Source organism: Drosophila arizonae, chromosome X, assembly GCF_054131065.1.
Source record: "Drosophila arizonae isolate 15081-1271.41 chromosome X, UAZ_ARI_1.0, whole genome shotgun sequence".
Taxonomy (NCBI): domain Eukaryota; kingdom Metazoa; phylum Arthropoda; class Insecta; order Diptera; family Drosophilidae; genus Drosophila; species Drosophila arizonae.
Window position 1 is genome coordinate 2,129,494 of NC_142927.1, and position 14,724 is coordinate 2,144,217.

At 42.7% G+C, this 14,724-nt stretch overlaps 1 protein-coding gene across 1 annotated transcript; it reads left to right on the forward strand.

Annotated features, from left to right (window-relative positions):
• The first annotated feature begins 4,776 nt into the window (after positions 1 to 4,776).
• LOC108618800 (uncharacterized) lies at positions 4,777 to 9,372 on the forward strand. Its single transcript, XM_018014938.2, has 3 exons — positions 4,777 to 4,995; positions 5,064 to 5,289; positions 8,784 to 9,372. The coding sequence occupies exons 1-2, from the start codon at positions 4,866 to 4,868 to the stop codon at positions 5,213 to 5,215; spliced, it is 282 nt and encodes a 93-aa protein (XP_017870427.1). The 5' UTR covers positions 4,777 to 4,865; the 3' UTR covers positions 5,216 to 5,289; positions 8,784 to 9,372.
• Positions 9,373 to 14,724: the final 5,352 nt, after the last annotated feature.

Here is a 14,724-nt window from a genome sequence, read left to right on the forward strand (position 1 = left end):
GAGGTGGGTGTGGCACAACAACAAATGCCGTTACTCAACTCTTCTTCTAGCTGGCGCTTTATTTTTGTTGCTGTTTTCTTTTTTCGGTATTTTCATTTTAATTTTTTTTTTCGCTGGATTTTACATTTCGCACTCATTAATCTTGAACACAAAGTGGTCGAAAGCGCAGAACATGAAAAATAGAAAAGAAAAACAAAAAATGCAATAAAAAATACAGCAACAACAACTAGAGGAATAAAAATGAGAAGCAAACAAAGAGGCGAACAAAAAAACGTGAAATAAATTTAAATCTTGCCTTTTGCAGGCAAAATCTAATAAAAATCCATTTCATTTGATAACAAACAGCGCCAACAGCAGCAGCAGCAGCAGCAACGGCAGCAGCGACAGCAGTGGCAGCAGCTTGCTGCAACAAGCAGCTGATGCGCCTGCCTGCAAAATGGATTACAGCAATTTGCTTTGTTGCACAAACAGACAACGAGACCGGGCCAGGCCAAGCCAAAGCCCAAACCCAAGCCAAAGCCAAAGCCAAAGCCAGAGCCGAAGCCAGAGCCTGAGCCAGAGCAGGCCAAGGCAAGCCAGGCCACCCAGCTGTGGGCGACTGCTGCTGCTGCTGCTGCTGCTGCTGCTGCTGCTGCTGCTGCTGCTGATATCCCTTTGGATATCATGCGAAACAGGGTATGCCTGGCTGGCAACTATTAATAGAGTTTGCCACGCTGCGCCTGAAATTTACATAATCAACAAATAATTATGCGGCAGCTGCCGCCAGTTGATGCCTCGTTTGCTGGCGAATGCAACAACAGCTTCCAGTTGCCTTTGTTGTTAGGGCAAAAGTTGCCAGGCCAACAGGCGCCACATGCGTCTCCCCACACACACACACACACACTCACGCACGCACACATGTATACTAATGGACAATTGACCCTCATCAGGCGGCAGGCAGCATGCGGTTACATTTGATGTTGTCCTTGCCCCAGCCGCCCCAAAAACTGATTGTGGCTCGACTCGGCTGCCTATACACACACACACACACAGACACATGGCCAAACACCCACAAATGATGCCATTGTACATGACAATATGTGGTTGAAATAACCCATACACACACACACACACAGACAGACAAACACACAGCTTGTCTGTGTTGTAGGTTTTGTAGGGGGGTTCGCTGTCGCAGTTGCTTTCAAAGTAATTGCGCATATAAAACGGTGGGGGCGACCTCTAACGGCCAGCAGCAGTACTACTAGTAGACAGTGGTTAAACAACAACAACAACAACAACAAAGAAAAAAGTGCAATAGCAGCGCGCTGCTCAAGTGTAGGAGCAGCCATAAACATGCAAACTCAATTAAAACGATTTCTCATTAAGGCCATTCAGCGGCATCGAACGCACCAAGGCCATGCCCCAACCACCCCACCCGCCCACACACACACACACACACACACACACACACACACTCACAGCGTTGCCGCAGTCCATTTGACTAGTAGTACTTTGTCTAGGCGCATGAAACGAGGGGGAGGGGAAGGGGGGTTTGCTGGCTGTGCACACTGTCAGATTTCATTAATTATCGTTTGTAAAAGTCACCACCAGGCTGAAGTACATTGAACACCGCATCAAGTCAAGCCACGCCCACCGGTAGCCACTGCCCACACCCAAACGCTGTCAGCCGCAGCTACGCACAACGTGCGCGTGTGTGTGTGTGTGTGTGTGCCTCTTGATGGGCCGCCAGTTGATAAATGCAAATGAAGCGCATGATTTACTTGCGACCAATGAAGCGACGGACCGACGGACCGACGGACCAAGACCAGCTTGTCACTTACCAACTGCCTGTCAGCATTTGACAGTGGAAGTAAAACAGGAACTGAGGCGACGCTGGCTAAAGCACAATTCGATATCCGGCTAAGCTTAAGAGATTCCTAAGAACTTATGCCTTAAGGAGTGCTTGAGAAGAGCTGGTGAACTGCATCAAAGTCCAACTGCTTGTCAACATTTAAAAGCAGAAGTTAAACATAGAGCAGATCATGGTTTCGTAAGAACTTCTATAACATCAGATACCAATGTTAGGCCAAGTGTCTCGCATCACTTTTCCACTCTGATCCCAGCATAGAAACAGGCCAAGCCCGAGATCTGAGCAGGAACTCAACTTAACTTCCATCATTGCCCCAATTCACTTAGTTTTCAGCAGTGAAAGTGGCTTTGACCTGAACTTGAAATATTCGCAGTTCTAATGACCTTATCAGTTGATCTGGCGACATAGCCATGGAACTCCAATTGGACTTATCGGTTGCATTTTGTTCGCTTCGCTTCGCTTATAATTGACAGTTGCAGCTGGAGTTGTTCGAGCATTTGATATGCGGATAATGTTAGCGAATCCATGGATAATGTACACAATTCCAACGTTAAACAAACTTATTTCCGCTGCTTACGTGTTCCTCCTGTTCAGCTACCCTGTATGCGGATTGCCAATGGGTGCAAAGGATGTGATGGATCGTACATACCATATTCCTTAGAGAGCTAAGAATCTGTTGCATTAGAATGAAGTTGCTTGGGGAAAGCACTTATACAAAGTGTTTGTTTCTAGTTGGCAATTTGACATGAGCTTGACATGAGCTATAGGCATTCAGCTCTTGCTACAGAGCAACAGCAATTTGACAGTTGGTTGACACAAACTTGACATGAGGTGCAAGTCTAACATTTACATTTTAGCCAAAAATTTGTATAAGCTTAATACGTCCTTGTGGGTCTCTTAAAGGCTAACGCTGATTTGATAGAAGCTTGACATGAACTTGACATGCTGTAACAGCTCAAGCTTGAGCTACAAGAGTTATAGAAGACATGCTTGAATATGTAATTGTAGTAGCAACAATTTGACAGCAGCTTGACATGAGCTTGACACGTCTGGTAGCAAAGCCTTTGCATATATTTAAAAGGGGTTTAAGTGATTGTTTTTGTATGCCACAGGGTAACATTGAGTCGAGCACAATCAGCTGCTTGCTGTTGGGTTTTGGCTTTGGCTTGGCTTTCGCTGCAACTTGGCAATTTTATGCTTCAATTTCCGTTTCCTGTAAAGCGAGCAGCACTCGCAGCCATCACGCGGCGCGTCATTGCCAATTGAGTTGCCTTACCCGCGACACAGACAGACTAACAGACAGACAGATAGACAGTGAGTGGGGGAGATGGTGGAGGGAGCTAGAGCGTGTGAGTGAGAGAGAGAGGGCAAAGGGGGAGAGGGAGTTATATGTAGCATATAAAATTGTATTTCTTGTTTTCTGCTGCTGCCATTTCTGTACTTTACTTTTCTTTTCTGTTTTATGACCCACACTGCGTGTGTGTGTGTATGCCAGCAGTTACCTGCGCGTATGTGTGTGTGCCGCACTCAACCGCACCATAAAAACCAAACCGAACCGAACCGAAACAACCCAGCCGCGTTGTCTTCCTCTTTGTTTAGTTTTTACAACTGGCAGCGCAGCGTCTTCTACAGCGACATTTGACATTTGATATGCCTTAATCAACTATAAAAGCATATATATACTAGACAAAGACAGGTCGTCTATTGGGCTGGGTGGCTCGGTGGTTGCAGCAACAGCAGCAGCAACATGTGGCCATCAAATTGACGGCAAACTTCCCTAAATAAATAATGCACACAAAAACTCTGAATTTAGTTAGTTCTCTTACACTCTTTGCCCAATGCTCGCCGCACTCCGGTTTGGGGCTGAGCCCAGCCCAGTGGAGCGTCATTAGGGGTGAACAGCCGGCTCGTGTGTTGCACTTTTCGAATGGCCCCCGCTGAGGGGGCAGGCTGATTGTCCAGTTAAGCGGCAATCATCATTCGCTGCGACATGTGCCATCCGTTTATTTGGCTCGAGCAATCAACTGTGTATTTAACTATCAGTTAGCAGAGCTCGATGAGCTTTAAGCCTGAATGACATCAAGTGGGGAAGAATCTTCCTGCTATATAGAAACAGCCAGCAGGCAGCCTCCAGCGCCCGCTGAAAAGTATGCAACACTTTTCCGCTTGGAAACTGGAGCCAACTTTTAGAGCGCCTCGACAGTAAGCTCCGTGTTAAGCTATAGATTTGCCTAGCTTTTCAATGAGCGAAACTACAGAGCGTGATCATAATGTTTATATGTATGTATGTATATTCCGAAGCACAAGTCTCTACTTTGGAAATTAGTGGCGAGGGGGGCGTGGTACCCAAAATCTGTAAATTACAAATTTGGGTATTCATCATCATGTATATACACAGTAAAGCTGAAGTCTCTAGGTCTAATAGTGTTCAAGTTATGCGTAAAGAGCTTTTAAAATGTATCGATTATTCCCGATAAAAAGATATCGGGTGAGCTATCGAAAAAATGTGATAAGCTCGTACTGCGTATTGTATAGACCCTATAAAGTATATGTATATATTCTTGATCACGGCGATGAGCTAAGTCGATATAGCCCTGTCCGTCTGTCCGTCGGTATGAGCAAGCTGATCTCAGAAGATATCAGAGCTAGAAAACTGAAATTTTACATGCATACTCGTGTACTCATAATGTGTATGTATGTGTGCATGAAAGCAGTGCAGAATGATTGGAATATCAGCTTGGAGGGTCCAAGTTATCTCCAAGTCGGGCAGTCTCGACTAGAGCACTCTTACTTGTTTGTAGAGTCTCAATGGCGGTAAAAGTTTTCTTTACGTCGTAACACTCTGTTTGAATCTACTACCCAAAATTTTGATAAATCGGTCAACGATAAATGGAAAGCCGGTTTACATAGAGTGCCGTGACATTTGTGTCTGTGCGTCTCGAGAGAGTTTGCTGTGTAGACGGGTTTTCATTAAATGCCAAACGTACGTTTCATTTAATATATAAATATTTAAGAAATGTCCTTCGATAATTTTGTATATAATATCAAACGCGAGAATCCCGAGATTCTTACTGATGTGAGGCGTGTCTTATCAAGCGGCGAATGCTTCTCGCCCGAGCGCACCATGTCGCTCCCGCAAATACGTGGTAAGTTGCACCGCCTCTTGTCTTATTGGAAAGAAACATGTCTTGAGTAAGAGCCAAACTCTCAACAGCTGGCTACAAGAAACTAACACACAGGGAATTTCCCAACATGGTCGATCCACGCACTGAACTCTGTTTCCTGCTCTCAGAGCCTTACATTTCGGGCTTTGCAAACAAGCAAGGGACACTCCGCTTTTACATCGTGCCACAGGCGGAAAAGTAAAACACACTATAAATTTAGTGCCATGAAATGTTGCAAAAATAAAACGTGATGAAAATTGGACCAAAATTGCATTTGTAAGTATATCCTGAACTCATTGAAAATGGGAAATCAGGGTATAATGGATTTGTGAAAAGTATGTAACAGGCAGAAGGAATCATTGCAGACCCCATGCAGTATATATTCTTGATCACGGCGATGAGCTGAGTCGATATAGTCCTGTCCGTCCGTTCGTCCGTATGAGCAAGCCGATCTCAGAAGATATAAGAGCTAGAAAGCTGAAATTCGGCATGCATACGCAGTATGCACTACAAGTTTGTCTTATTTTTTCGATAACTAATTCGATAACTTTTTTATCTAGAATAATCGAAAAATCGACTTTGCTCTTTCAGCCTAGTCTTTAGACCTAGAGACTTCAGATTTACTGTGTATATACATTTAATGAATACAAAGATCTTGTAATTTACAGATTTTTAGATAACACGGCCCCTTGGCCCCCAATTTGTAAAAAAACGTATTTCAAGTACTAGAGACTCGGCGTATGTATGCGTACATACATATAGAATGATTAGACTATCAGCTGGCAGTGTTCAGGGTATCTCCTAGTCGAGCAGTCTCGACTAGAGCACTCTTACTTGTTATACTCATTCACGAAAGTGAATCAGTATATTGGTTTTGTGCAATGTCCGTCTTGCTGTCCGTCCGTCTGTCCGTCTGTCCGTCTGTCCGTATGAACGCAATCTATTTCGGCGCTATTGAAGCTAGAGACTTGAAATTTGGAACACATACTCGTGTATATCTCCGATTTATAAAGTGTTAAAATTTTCCCGATCCGCCCACTAGGGGCGTGGCAAATCGGAAAATGCATTTTCCGATATACCAGAAATCATGTTTGTTGAAGAGCTAGAAAGCTGAAACTTGGTATGTAGGTCCGCGTTGACCACCCAAGATCACGAGCTATGGCGGATATATCTACGCCCATTGGGGGCGTGGCAAATCGGATAAAACTGTATCTCCTAAAGTTGTAAACCTAGAATGCTGAAATTTTGCACGTCAGCTAATGGTATGATTCTATAAAGTCTGAAGATAAATTATAAGTCTACGCCCGTTGGGGGCGTGGCAAATCGGACCTGAAGATATAGTGATTTTTTAAATTCTCCTATATTTTGGACACTATTGATGGCAGAGACCTCAAATTTTGTATATATACTCGGACTGATCACCCAAGACCAAAAAGTTTTGTCGGATATATGTCCGCCCACAGGGGGCGTGGCAAACCGCAAAAGTTTATATCTCCTAAAGTATAATAGCTAGAAGCTTCAAATTTGGATAGTTGAGTTACTGGTAGCCTCCTCTATCGATTCCCCAAAAATAATTTTTACGCCTCTTTAGGGGCGTGGCATATCGAAAAATACCCTGTAATTTTCACATTTTTTTAGGGTAAGCATTCAAACTTTGCAGTTAGGGTAACGTTATCTCTTTCTAAAAACTGACCAAAAATGAGGTGTCTACGCCCAGTTGGGGCGTGGCAAATCGGAAAAACCTGTATATTCTACAGTATTAGAACGAAACTTAACTACTAAATTGTTGATGGGATGTGAATGAGTATTCCGCAGTCGGTAACGCCCGACTGCAACGTTCTTACTTGTTTTATTTTATTTCCTTATTTTTTTTTTTTTTTTTTTTTTGGATAATTATCAATTGAAATTCAATTTGAAAGCAAATTGAAGAGCTGTAAAAAATATGTAGCAAAGCGTTTTATAATACGACTAAAGTGGGAGAAAAGCATCTGATATGTGGCAGAAAAAACGCTTAGTTAAATGCTGAAAGGAAATAGCAAAAGGCAAACATAAAATTAAATAAAAGTTGCGCTGCGCAGCTAGCTGAAAATTTTAATTATATTTGCAATTGCAATGCCATAAATTTTCGGTACAAAAACACGCACGCACCGAGGGAGCTTGGTGGAGAGGGAGAGGGGAAACCAAGGCGGAGACTGGAGCGCTGAGCTCCAGTACCTACAGCACACGCTGAGGGGCCACAGTCGCGGCAACCAAAAAATATGTGCCAAGATATTTTAATATGACCAAAATGCTGGCTGGGGAGAGCTAAGATTGGGGTTTGAGTTAGAGGGGAGGGCGGGTGGTGGCGGTGTCGGTGAGTCGGGACTGGCACTGGTAGGTTGCTTTTGGCAACACTTAAACGGCGACACAGCGAGTTGTCGCTGTGGAAGGTTTTCGGCAAAAAGCAAACCTTAAATTAAATTGCAATTTGTGGCTTAATTTATTTTTATCGCACACAGCGACTGAGACAGATAGAGAGCCAAAAACCGAAAGACATACATAGAAGTTAAAGCAAGTGGCTGCACACACACACACACACACACATAGAGAAGTGGGAGACGCACACTCACACACACGCTCACCTGCGGCTGGCATTTGGCTGTAATGCTATTATTGGAATTTTAATTTCCTATTTTAAAGCTGTCGAGAGGCGCCCAAGCACAGCCACGTAAGAGTGTGCGTGTGTGTGTGTGTGGGTGTGTGGGTGTGTGGCATGAGTGCTTGCTTCCGTTTTAGCCAGGCTTTGTTTTGGCTTTTACAAGTAGCTGTTGCCTTTACAACCTGCTCGCTTCCTGCTGCCACCGCTTTGGATTTTCTGGTGTGCAATTTCACGCGAAGTTACGACGCATCAATCAAAGCGTCTGTCTCGCTGTCTCCCTCTCTCCCTCACTCACACTCTCTCTCTCTCTGTCACTCTGTATGTGTGTGCGTTTTGTGGTAGCAGCAATTTGAAGTCTAGCTGGGCTATAAAGTCAGCAACTGCGCCAACAAACCAATCCAATCAGTCGAATCAGACTAAACCAAATATCAGCTCTACTTTCCAGACTTAAGAATTGGTTTCCAAATTTTATATGTATATGTTTATATATACATTTAAAGTGATATTTTTGGTATATATATGTCAAACTCTACTTTATGCTACATGATATACTAAACAGGTGAGATACTTTGGGTCTATTGGATGGAAATTTGGTATATAGACACTTATTCATGTACCAAGGTCTGAAATTTAAGATCTCAAAGATTAAGCAGCCACACTCGACTGTTATCGATAACTTGCGCAGCTGCTATCGATAATAACATCACACTTATCGAGTCAAGCTAGATTCGAGAGTGATTCGATAGCTAACAGTTGGAATACGCATTGATTATTGGCTCTAGCCCTGCAGCTCGGCATCTCTCTCTGTCCTTCTCTCGCGCGCTCTCTCGCTCTCTCTCTCTCACGCTCTCTCTCTTTCCTGTTTGAGCTCTAGTCGTGTAACAAGATTTCAAATTTAAGATCTCAAAGATTAAGCAGCCACACTCGACTGTTATCGATAACTTGAGCAGTTGCTGAAATGCAGCTGTCGATAATAACATCACACTTATCGAGTCAAGCTAGATTCGATTGTAACTCTATAGGTAATAGTTGGAATACGCAGTGCTTATGGGCTCTAGCACTGTTCCTCGCCATCTCTCTATTCCTCTCTCTCCCTCTCTTCCTCTCTCTCTCGTTCTCACTCTCTTTCCAGTTTGAACTTTAAATAAAGCCAAATAAGCTAAATCCTGTACGGCCTGATATCTCAATGTCAGGCAGGCAAGACCAAAGGCGCCTTTCAATGCGTGCGGGAATACCAAGCAAATACACACAAAAAAAAATGGAACTTTTGGCGTCAAAAGAGGAAGTATGCCATACACACACACACACACACACACACACACATACTTGGAGTAACTGAGGTTGTGGCAGCCATGTGGACAATGCCGTTGACTGTGACACCTTTGTGGCATATCAAACGGAACTATGCGGAACGAACACGTGAAAACACGCGCCCAGCAACAACAACAACAATAACAACAACAACAGCAACAACAACAATATCAGCAGTAGCAACAACAAAACATGCCAGGGACAATAACTTCATCTAGCGAACGATGAGGCAGAGCGCACAGACACAATGCACAGCAGTTGGAGTAGAACGAGGATTTCGTAATTTGATGCCAGGACGAGGTGGAGCTGGATGAAGGACGCAGCAGACGGCGGGCTGAAGAAAGGTGGCAAAGGAACACTGGGCATAATAGGCGTAAACCGGAAGTTAAGTGTAAAAATAATAATAAAGGTGTGCGTGTATATTCGTATGTGTGTGTGTATTGGTGTTTGTCTATGTCTTGCTGCTGCTGCTGTTGCAATTGCTGTATTGTATTGTGTTTGTGTGTGTGTGGCTCCCGCCCCCCTGTTCGGCGCGCCCCCTTTAGCGTTTGACTTTTGCTTTTCGCCGTTTGCTATTGAAATTTATATACATGAACTTGTCTCTCGAGCTGTGTGTGTGTGTGTGTGTGTGTGTGTGCGCGCCTTCGTTTAGGGTAAATGTCTCCCCAAGGATAATTCGGGCATGAAATTACAATCGAAGTGATGCAAAAGTGTTGGCGCCTTTTGTCTACCATTGTTGCGACCCGCAGCCACAGCCGCAGCAGCAGCAGCAGCAGCAGCAACAACAACAATGGCCATTAAGTTGAGCAACAACAATACAACATACTAAAAAGAAAAATTTACACAATAAAAAAGTAAAATGCCTTTGTTCAGGCTGAAGATTCAATACCCTAGGAGAGCAAGTGCTATGGCTAAGTGATGCGACTAGTGTGGAGAGAGCTGGGAGGTAAGGTATACACCTAAGAGTAAGTAAGACCTAAATTTAAGGTATACAGCAGCCATGGAGCTAGATAGGTATATAGCCAAGTTATAGTACATATAGAAACATACAGTGAAAATATATGTGAGCAAAGATATAGATAAGTTCTAGATATATAGTTAATGTAATATACCTAAGATATAGACAGACCATATATTAAATATCTTAGCTCTTGTGGCGATCTGGCACCACGCTTATTCTTAATCGATACTATCGATAATAAACAATCATTCAATTTACCATCATTAGTTAATAAGAATTGTGATCTTACTCTCATTACACGTTCATATATCGTAACATAATAAATATCCTATGAGCTTAATCCAATAAAAAAATAATGGAGATAATTATTAATTATTATAATTGTGTTATAATTTAATAAACATCATCATCCCTGAGAACAGCACAACATTACCACAACAAGTGACCCCCAATATATCTCTATACTCTGTTATAGCTACATATAAACCTAAAGTATAGAAATATGGCATAGGCATAGACATAGGCATAGGCATAGATATACACATATATATGTATATAAGAGGAGAAGCCCTTTCCCTAGAGGTCATAGACGACATCAGTATGGGCCCTACCTTGATTTAATTTATTTAAAATAATATTTTCTACTTTAATTTGAGGTAATATTTGGAATATATATTAAACCTATGACAGCTATTATCTATATTCATGCCCAGGTTTTCATCTTGCTTCTCTATACCTTCATCTCCTCTCAAGTATAGCTAAACTCCAACCTCCAATTGTCCCTACGATCCCTCACATCTTCGCTTTTAGCTGCTACACCCGCCTCTACCAGGCAAACTTCATGCTTTACGAACTGTATCAGCAAATCGTGTTACCCTCGCATAGAGCATGCAAAGAAAAAGAAAACGTAAAAATGGAAACAATGGAACCGTTGCCTTTTTTACTCCATGCCAAGGGAAGCTGGTAAGTGGTGGGGGCAAGCATGGGATGGGGCTGCTTGTCACGCCCACAGGTAAGCAGCTTCCACCTTTCAGTCTCCCAACCTTTCAGGCTCTCCTATCAGCCGTAAATACCATTTGCTACAGTCGAATTCGCCAAGACTTGCTCGACATTGTGTTTACCCTGCATAAGCCATACGTCTATGGGACGGTGCGGCCTCTACGCATTAGACTCTTTTAGTTTCTGCTTTCTTTTTAATTTTTGCTTTATTGTGCGTAAGTTGTGAGCTCAAGCCAGGTGATCCATGCAGCATTAACAACAACAACAACAACAACAACAACAGCCGCAATCATCCCCATGTCGCGCAAATCTACCCCAACTGCAGGCGCATCTAGCTTCGACTTGGCCCTCCGCTCGTCCTGTCCCGCAAACCCAATTCAATTTCTCCCACACATCGAATTTCCTTGGCTTGTTTTGCCACAGCTACCGTTACGTATGCTTTATGCTTGTTCGTGTTGTTGTTGTTGTTGCTTTTTAATACATTTATACGGTCATATTTCTTGGTTTTCATTTATTTAAGCATTGCCTTCGTGCATCTATCTTGCGCACGTTGCGCACCATTAAAACGGCTCTACCCAACGCATGGGGGGCCATTGCAAGTCTCTTCTGCTCACGCATGATATGAATAGTACGATAATACGACTAGTATAGCAACAGCTCTTTTGCTATCCGGGAACGGGAACAAGGGAGAACTGCACTAGGAACCATGGAAAGTGAAGAAATGAGACAGAAAGAAGCGATGAGAAATAAAATATCAATGCTGGGATGAAACGATTCTGGGAAGGAAGGAGAGAGAAAGAAAGAAAGAGAAGAAAGGGTGGAGAAGAAAGGAAAGAGAAGGAAAAGAAATAATAAAGGCGTGATTGATTGAGTGGGATTGAGAGAAAGAATGAGGAAGAGAGAGAGAGAGAGAGAGAGAGAGAGAGAGAGAGGGAGAGAAAGGGAAAAATGCAACGAATAATAATGCCAGAACGAGAGACAATATAAGCAAGAGACATGAAAATAATAAAATATAAAGAGGATGAAAAAAAAGAAAAGAAAAAGAAAGAGAAGAGGAACAGATGTAAAAATAGGGAATAGAATGAGATTGAGAGACAAACGACACAGCGAGACAGAGAGAGTTGCAAACATAGAGATAGCAAGAGAGATATGTAGATGGATTAGGAAACAGAGCGATAAAGGTAAAGACAAAGGAAGAGAGAGAGCAAATGATAGAAAGAGAGAAAAAGAAACATAGTTCGACTCAAAGAGAGAGAGAGAGAGACAGCTAAGCTGAATGAAAGAGAGAGATGACTGAAAGCAATTCTTACCTTTGAGCTGCGCTTTTTAAAACAAATGCGAACCAAATCAAATTTACATCGAATTTTTACCTTTGCTTTCAGTTTTATTGAGTTTCATTTGGCATTAAACAAATGTGATTAACGCCTATAAAAACGGATGTGCTCAAAGTCCAAAATCATGTCGCTTGCTGTTGTTCAACAGTCTCATATATCATTCATTCAGCGGAATTCGGCTTTCGATTCTAGATGAACTGTGTTATCAATTACATTCAGTTCGCTTGTTTTTTCTTCGGTTGCTCTCCCATTTCAGATATTTTGCGCAACGCATTCACGTTTTTAATATTTTTACAAATTCAAAGCGCTCCGACACCGGCCCCGCCCCCCACATGGGCGTGGGCCATTTCAGTGACTCATCAATAGCACATGTGACCCACTGAGAGTTGAGAGAAAATATAAAAATCACGAGAAACGCACTCAGACACACACACGCAACACACATACAAGCAAAGCAAATTAACGACCTATTTTTCGGTTTTTGGGGGTGGGGAGAGTACCCCCTCTGGTGGAGATCCAAAACATTTCTTTAGATACACATAGGCATACATATGTATCCATGTATATGCACATATAGAATGTCAGCCGCCCCCTTAGCTTAGCAGCTTGGCTTCAGAGCTGACTACCCTCCACACACACACACACAAACACGCAGACACACACACACTCGCATACGGAACGAAAGTCTATAAAAATCCACAAATAAAATGTCATTTGCCTGAGACGTGACTCGCATCTACTTAGAAACTAAATTAAGGATAACATTTGAAAAATTTGCACAAAATAAAATCAAGCAGGGGCGGGGCAGACGATAGGGGTAGGGGCTGTATGTTTCGTTGTAGCAGAGATCTACGCTCGCCTTAGCCCAGCCTCTCTGCCAGCAGCCGGTTCGTTCGTAAGACGCCCTGTCCAAGAGCTTAGGGCACGAAGATGCATCACAGGCAGAACACGAGCCGCGACACGATGTCCTGAATGCTTAAGTTTCAAAAATAATCAAATAAGTGAGTTAAGGTATGCACGGCCAAGAGGATACCCTGTTATCAAAATAGTGTCAGCATACACATCGATAGAAATTGGAGTCAAACATGAAATACCTTTTGTAAAATGGGAAAGTAAAGTATGTCTAGTATATACTACATACGCTCTAGGAATATCCTTAATACAAGTAATACCTTGAATATACCATATGTATCTTGTATACATATATATTCATTATGCACTGTCCGTTCAGGAACAGTTCTATATATAGGAGTAGTCCCATTCCTACCCACTTTCATCTAGCTCATCTTATTTCACTTGTATTTCTAAGGGGTATTTCGAGCAAAATATAGAAATAGAAATAAAGTATATACAATAATTTAAATTGCTTTACAATGAAACCCTAAAATGTCAATAGAGTCTCGCTATTTGCTTTTTCTATTTATTCCATGCAAGCGAAGCCCCTGCTCCGCCCCTTTTCTCAGACCCAAGGCCCGTACCCGCCTCTTGTGTAGCTGCTGCCACCCTCTTAGTATGCAAAGTGCCGCTTTGCATTTCTTTGGCTCTGTTGTTGGGCACTGTTTTTGGGCTTTTTCCCTCTTATTTCGTATTTTTTTTTTTCAGTTAGTGGTGGACGCATTGAAAAGAAGTGGATAATAAAGTCTGGAGTCTTACAAGGCTGGCCATCAGTCTGCGCCCTTTGCCATGCAAATGGACTCCAAGGCGCCAGCGTGTGAGTAATGAGGCCCGCCATGTCCGAGTCTCTGCGCCAGCATTCCATCACATTAATAGCGGCAGCAATCAAGTCCACAACAGAGCTTTCATTTAACTCGACGAGTAACGAGTTAGCTAAGAATTAGTGTAACTACTGCTCTAAGCATCCCAGCGATTACTCAGTACTCGCTGATCAAACTACTCGTTATATTTCGCATGAACTGCATGAATACTTTCATGAGTAAAGAGTGACGAGTAACTAAAAACAAGTAACGAGTAAGGGGCAACGAATAAAGCGTAATGAGAGAGCGAATCGAGTAACGAGTAATGATAAGAAATGCTGTCGAACGAGTAAAAAGTAATATACATATAACTAGAACCAAGTACTTGATTAACGACAATGATCTACGATTAACAAGAACAAAGCGTGAGTAACGATTAGCCAATTGATTCTAACGAGTAGGAGGCACTGAGTATTCTAGCCAAGTCTCAGTTAAGATCTTATGGCATAGCTGTCTAATAGATCTTGTCCCACACAATTGTACTCGCTCGAATTCCCACTCGCTACTTATCACTCGCTGTTCTCGTCGCTTTAGAGGCTCATTTAGCTGTCTGACTGGACACAATTGACCAAATTTTGCTAAGCAAATGCGTGTCATGCCCTGAAGGGGGTTGATGATGAGGTTGTTTATGTGCTGACTCCTGCTACCAGCAGACGACGAGCAGGCGTTGCCAGACATGTACAAATTATAATGCACATGTGTAAGTGTGTGTGT

Excerpts from the sequence above, each read along its gene's own strand:
- LOC108618800 (XM_018014938.2), top strand. The coding sequence starts at position 4,866 with ATGTCCTTCGATAATTTTGTATATAATATCAAACGCGAGAATCCCGAG. Across the intron at positions 4,996-5,063 it reads GTCGCTCCCGCAAATACGTG|CTGGCTACAAGAAACTAACA; the intron begins GTAAGTTGCACC and ends AACTCTCAACAG.